This window comes from Morone saxatilis, unplaced genomic scaffold (genome assembly GCF_004916995.1).
Source record: "Morone saxatilis isolate NCDOM2014 unplaced genomic scaffold, NCSU_SB_2.0 Contig11, whole genome shotgun sequence".
NCBI lineage: Eukaryota > Metazoa > Chordata > Actinopteri > Moronidae > Morone > Morone saxatilis.
Window position 1 is genome coordinate 16,489,269 of NW_023339663.1, and position 6,587 is coordinate 16,495,855.

General features: G+C 39.2%; 2 protein-coding genes across 10 annotated transcripts in view; one reads left to right on the forward strand and one right to left on the reverse strand.

The window, feature by feature from the left end:
* cenpn (centromere protein N) overlaps positions 1–2,873 on the reverse strand; it is a 3,836-nt gene extending 963 nt beyond the window's left edge. Inside the window, exons 1-6 of the mRNA XM_035652057.1 lie at positions 1,501–2,873; positions 1,225–1,270; positions 1,071–1,130; positions 649–722; positions 364–537; positions 154–255 (exon numbers count right to left, since the gene is read on the reverse strand). Coding sequence (XP_035507950.1) covers positions 154–255; positions 364–537; positions 649–722; positions 1,071–1,130; positions 1,225–1,270; positions 1,501–1,671 — 627 coding nt within the window. The 5' untranslated portion in view covers positions 1,672–2,873. The remainder of the gene's footprint in view (positions 1–153; positions 256–363; positions 538–648; positions 723–1,070; positions 1,131–1,224; positions 1,271–1,500) is intronic.
* Positions 2,874–3,466: 593 nt separating this feature from the next.
* On the forward strand, positions 3,467–6,177 carry cmc2 (C-x(9)-C motif containing 2). Of its 9 annotated transcripts, none has more exons than XM_035651764.1 (5): positions 3,473–3,606; positions 4,084–4,157; positions 5,171–5,241; positions 5,333–5,404; positions 5,528–6,177. In XM_035651764.1, the coding sequence occupies exons 2-5, from the start codon at positions 4,121–4,123 to the stop codon at positions 5,609–5,611; spliced, it is 264 nt and encodes an 87-aa protein (XP_035507657.1). In that variant the 5' UTR covers positions 3,473–3,606; positions 4,084–4,120; the 3' UTR covers positions 5,612–6,177. The 9 variants fall into 9 exon arrangements, with proteins under 9 accessions (XP_035507663.1, XP_035507657.1, XP_035507662.1 ...); XM_035651769.1 differs by having other exon boundaries at positions 3,474–3,606; positions 4,084–4,151; positions 5,125–5,241; XM_035651763.1 differs by having other exon boundaries at positions 3,479–3,800.
* The last annotated feature ends 410 nt before the right edge of the window (positions 6,178–6,587 follow it).

The following is a 6,587-nucleotide window of genomic DNA, read 5'->3' on the forward strand; positions in this document are numbered from 1 at the left end:
TCGTGCTATAGAAATAAAGTGGATTGGATTGGATTACATTTTTCTTCAACAGGGAAATACAGGGCGTAAATAGCTGTATAGTTATGTAGTTAGAAATGATGGTAACCTGGAAATGTTTGTCTAGTCTAGTTTTGTTATTTAAAACAGGCTTACCTGTTGATATTGCCTCATCAGCAGGTCCCTAATGGCAGTGAGTTTCCGTCCACTGAGGTTAGCATCCTTGATAGCTTGATATCTGGTGGACAGAACCAAGGCCTGAAAAAGGACATCACTCTCTTAGCGGGGAATTAAAAGAACAGAACAACTGCTACCTGGCAACCGCACAAACAATGTCATGGATTGAATATAAAACTAATACCTCACCTGGGATAACAGGGGCTTTTGCTTCGAAGTCAAGCTGGTCACAAAGACATAAGGGGTTTGAAGATGGTGAACAACATATGTTGGCTTCAGGTGGTTGGGCCGAGAGAAGCTGTCTCCCCATGCAATCCGAATCCACACAGCTTCATCAGTGTGCTTCTTTATTTTGACAGACACCTTGAATGCAGTGACAAAATCTGATTTTGAGCCTGTAAAATGTCTTTCAACAATGCAACTATATAATTAGTGAGATTCTGTAAACTACGTGAGGAAGAATATCTGGCTTACAGGTCTCACAAGCTCACTGAGGTGAGATTTAAATTGCTCCTTGAACTGCGTCAGCTCTACGGAGCAAGCATCATCTGGAAAACAGAGAAAATTCTAAGCTGATTAAAACGGGACACAGGTTAAATGTATTTCTGTGCAAATCCAAAATTCAATGTAATGACGCAGCAATAACTGAATCATAATATTGCATGTAATTAAGTGGAACAAACAGATAAAGAATATATGTGTGCCACTTCTATACAATGTTTTAAAAATGTTAACCTTGCTTTATAACTGTAAAACACGTCAAGACCCAGACTCCACTCTATTAAACTTGAAACCAGAAAGAAAACCCTGATCCCACCAGCAGCTGGAAGTTCAAATAAAGAGCTGCAGACTTTCACCCTCCATGGTGGTGGATACATGTTCTCATCTTAAAATACCTTCAGGGTCCAAGAGCTGGAAGGCATACCACATGCCCTGGTTCGGATTGTCAATGACATCTAAGAGACAATGAAACCAAAGCGACACAAGAAGCATTATCAGATTGATGCAGTGGTAGGAGTCCAAATGAGAAAGTAAAGTAACTTGACTTACATATCATCTCCAGCTCTGTGATGTGTTTAACTGTCCACTCGTGTTCCTGTAAAGAAAACAAGGTTAAAAGACGGTTAAATCCACTACGACGCTATCTACATCCAAATGAAGCTGATTCTTATTGAGAAGTAACCACACGTTTATATAAAGCAGCGTTAACCGTGGTTAGGATTGATTTTACAGCCGAATTCAACAAGTATTTAAAGAATGTGTTGTAACCATGTTAGAAGATTACACTGTATATTATAAAACAACAACAAAAAAACTGCCACAAACCTCGCACACAGCCAATAACCTTTCCGTCAACGCCCATTTAGGTTGAGTAAAATCTATGGATTGTCTCTGAGCCGCAGTCAAACGGCCCCATTTGTCCAGCGTTGTTCTCAGCAGCTGGGTCGGTATCCGTCTCACGAGGCGCTGCAGTAAGCGTTTCGTAGCGTCGTCCATTATTACGCGAGTACTAATCGATATTTAGCTGAGCTGCTGTGTTGGAAAACAGTTTTTGAGTTCAATTAATTACTTGTCTCCGTCTGGCTTGCACGGTGGCAGCAGTACCGTTTCCAAACAAACCGCCGACAGCGGAGCACACGAATCGACCAATCAGATATTAGCAGAGGGTCTTACGCGCTGCCTTTAGCGCCCTCTGTTGGGTTGGAGTGGTACTGCCGCTGCCATTATATCTGAATGACTCTGCTTGGTACTAATTATTACTCATTATTACTTCAGAACGACGTAAAAGTACCCATGCAACAATCTAAAAATACTTCATTATAAGTAAAAGACATGGTTTCAAATGTAAAAGTTTATAAGTGTTTTTTTAAGTGTCATTAAAACATATTTGAAGAACCAAAAGTAACAAACGTTCTGCAGTAAAATAAGATAAGCCTTTCTTGATCCCCAGAGGAGAAATGTGCTTGTTGCAGCTACAGAAAGACAGAAAGAAATACAGATAAATAGAGAAAAGTAAAAGATAAGTATGAGATGTGTAAAGTGGCGTGATTAGAGTCAGCAAGCATAGCACATCAGACTAATATATAACAGAAATATATAAAGTGGAAATATATCTCCACTTCCTCTGCTTGGATGATAACTATGGCAGGGGGCTTCCTGTTCCTCTGGTAGTCCACCACCAGCTCTTTGGTCTTGCTAATATTGAGCTTCAGGTGATTGTTTTGGCACCGTGTGACGAAGCTCTCCATCAGTCTTCCTCCTTGTTGTCTTCGTTGAGGCATCCAACAACAGAGGAGTCGCTGTAAAACCTCTGAAGATGGCGGAAACCTGAGTTAAAGTGAAAGTCTGTGGTGTGAAGACTGAAAAGTAATGGTGCCAGTACAGTTCCTTGAGGTGCACTTGTGTTGCTTATTACAACCTCAGAGGTGCTGCCAGTGGCCCCTGGTACTGGTATTGATGCATACATGTGTATGTGGTTAAGGTGTATCTAGTTTTAGCTACTTTAGTGCTTCTGGAAGTACTACTCTTCTTCTCTGGTGCTCACTCAAAACATGTGTTCTTGTACAAACCCTACTCCAGTCCAGTAACCATGAAAGCTATTAGTTAAGTAAGTTAAGGACACCAGACCCCCACAAGAGTAGAACAGGGCAGAAGCACGGCCATCATCTCTACTTTTGTTAGGCAGAATAATGCATATCAAGCATTGGTATCCATCACTGACATCTGCCATTACTTTGCCTTTAACTAAAATAATGAATTGTATATACTATATAATAATTATTGCATATACTGTATATACATATTATCCACCTACCTCATGTCTATAAAAATACTTGCACAAAAATATTTATTCCAGTATCCACTATTGTCTTGCTGTCTACAAATGTTATAGTTGTTAATGTTTATATATGTATATATATATATATATGTGTGTGTGTGTGTGTGTGTTCATCTTAGTTTATGTCTATTTTGTTGAGCTTGTTGTCCTGTTTATTTATGCTTATTCTGTGTATGTATGAGAGTCATATTCCTTGAATGTGTACACACACCCGGGCAATAAAAGTGATTCCTATTCTGAATAAGAGAGCATACTGACGGTATAGTTGTCATATAAGCACTAGCAGCAGAAGTAAGTCGTTATCGCCTCTCAGAAAGGACGTCTGCTCAAACAAAAACGGAAGTACGTTACAGGGAAACATCTTGTATCTCCTGTAAACTTCCGCCATCAGAAGTCCCACCTTTTGTGAGAAGGACGCATGCTATTGGTGGATTGAGGGAACAGGCGGACGCTGATTGGCTCTTCACTATTGTCACTCAAACTGTCATCAAACAGTTACGAAAGCTTCAAGTGTTGTGAGCAGCATGTCCTACAGCACCGTGCGGTTACGTTGTTGCAGTTAAAGACTAGCAGATTGAACCCAAACTGTAGAGGTAATTTAGTATCCTGTCGTTATTCTACGAGAGACAGAGGAAACCCCGGTACTTATTCAGCGGTTGCATGTTTTTATGCTGCGTCACACACAGTGAAGGTTAGCCGAGGCCTAGCAGTTAGCTAGCCAATGTGACATTTCACGGAGGATTGCTGGAAAAACCTCTCAGATGACTCAGCCTCTCCACTGGTAAAGGTATTACAGTTACCTACTGTGTGTAGCAAGTGCAAGCGTTATCAAATAGTGTATTAAAACATGCAACAGGCACCTCAACTATTTACAGGTCAAAACTCAGTGAGCACTCACAGTCTAGTCAAGTGCTTTATGTAGCCTGATCCAGAGTGTTGTAGTCAGGGCTGTTGGTTCAGTTTCAGCATGGTTCCAGAGGATTGAGGGGGAATGCGAGTGGTTTGTGAAGCCATGATATTACATGTGTCACAGTGTTGTATACTCAACCTCTCCCTCTCTGTGTCTGCAGGTAAGTGCCCACAGGACAAACAAGCTCCATCCTCACTATGACAGCTCAGGAAGGAGAGGGATGGGGAGGTATGAGTATCCTTTAGAGGACATGTCCTTGGCATGAGTGTAACAGTGCTTAGTTGACATTCAAGATGAATCCACAGCATTTCCATTCAAATGTATGAATTGCTTTTAAACAAGCAAAACTTGTAAACGGGCAATTTAAAGATGACACCTTGGGCTCTGGGAAGTTGTGGAGAGCATTTTGACATTTTATAGACTAAATGATTTATTAAAAGTGCACGATAAAGCTGCATGATATGGTTAAAAATAATAATAATGCACTTATATTGACATATATGGTGAATTTATGAATCAACATTTTTTTATTTTCACTGAAAAAAAACTTAAAATGGGGTCAAACAAACATGTTTTATAACAGCTGGAGAACAAGGTTTGTAGGCCAGAGTATCTATTTTGAACTACAGTATTTATAATACAATTACAATATAGTGCTGTTTTCTCACACATATTAACTTTATTAAAACACTACAGCTTCTGCAATTTGGATATTGCACTTGCCATGTTGTGATTTCGATAATATTTCGATTAATTGTGCAGCCCTAATTAATAGACTAAATAAACTAGATAAGGTAAGACAGACTTTATTGATCCCCCACTGGAGACATTTACTTGTTACAGCAGATCCAGTTATAACATAGCAGATAAGAAAAAAAGAAATGCACATAAACTAACAAAATAAAATAGAAAAATACAAGATCTCAAGAAAAAAAATAGAAATAGGGTTGTATGTACACTATATACAGTATGTTATACAGATGTAATTTAAAAGGTCTTCAAATCAATAATGAAAGTAACCATTAGTTGCAGCCTTAGTCTGTACATTTGATCTTCTGATGTAATGGAAAAGTGACAGCAAAATGCAAACTTAGATGCATTTGATGCAGTTCAAATGTGTGGCCACACAAACATTCAACAGTAACTGATGAATCCACTCAGCGCTCCTCAATCAGTGGTCCTCTTGTTTGTGCCTTTTCAGTATTGCTGCAGTGGTACAGTACGCCCTTAACTCAGCATGCACCCTGACCTGTCACCTCACCTGCACACGGACGAGTGTAATGAACTGATAACTCGTCTGAAGCAGTGCCACACGGAGGTACGTTCCTCTCTAAGTTCTTGAATTCCTGCGTGCTTCATATGCCCAGAAAACAAAACAATGCAGATCTTGTTTCATGTCAACCCCGCAGCACAATGTCCTGAAGTTCTTTGGCACGTGTAACGATGTGGACCGTGCTGTGCGTCAGTGCCTGAAGAAAGAGGTCTGTCAGTTATTTTTTTTGCACTTTGTGAATAAGATACAAGAAACACTCTGACTACTGACCTTTGGTTTTCTTTTTTTGCTTTCTGATCAACGTTTTCTTTGTTTGCTTACCATTCAACAGAGACTGGACAAGCGGGAGCGCAGCAAGCAACACGCGCAAGAGATGAGAAAGAGGCTGAAAGAAGGGCCTAAGGAGCAGCTCTGAAGGACATTTTACTGCAACTTTTCTACTGCCACTGCGAGTTAGAACTATTAAAATATTGGAAGACTGAATTACGAATGACACTGTAACAGGACTCTGCTGTTGGTTCATTTCAAGACAAGGAACGGTTATAACTTCTGACACATTTCTGAGTTTTTGTCATCTGCACAGACTAAAACTTGTACCAGGACATTTTAGGTCAACATAAAAACAATAGCATCTAGTACTTTAGATTACGTCTATTGGGGATCATCATTTATTTCTCTTCTGTTAGCAGCTCCATCAAAGAGATTAGTGTAGCTGGTGGCAGGAGCCTTTCATCAAATCATTATTTTAGTTGGCAGGACACTCAGGAATATTCTGGTACCTGATTTATTCATGAAAACAGGGAGAATCCATTTCAGGGAATCAGAGATGCATGTAAAAAAAAAGACCCAGAACTGGGTTATTCTGTGTGAACACACTCATGGACATAGACATTGTTGTTTGAAAGTTTATTTAAATGGGGAATCATATTGATTCGTTACAAGTTTAATTTCTTTCAAATAAAGTGAAATTATGTTTATTAATGTGAGAATCCATTCTTGCTTTGATTTAGTGTGTCATCCTTGTAAAACAACAAGGTATCAATCAGGATATCTGCAGGTTTTTAAAAGTCCTTAAAGCATTTGAATTAGTTTCCTCAAAAGAGGCCATAAAATGCAGTAAAGTCTTTAATATAATTTACAAGTATTTGAGCAAATAATATGATAAATAATTGTAGGCTGTATCGTACGTACTGGTTCTCCATCATGCTTTAATACTAGTTAAGTTGGTATTGAATTCTGTGTGGTCCTACAAAGTCTTATATTTAACTGAACCCTGCTGAGACCCTGGTATATAAATATAATCTAAACTCAAAGGTCCAGCTATTAATCATTTATAGCTTTCAAGTGCAATTCATGGTCTTCATTCAGTAGCTGGAGCTGGTGTCGTGACC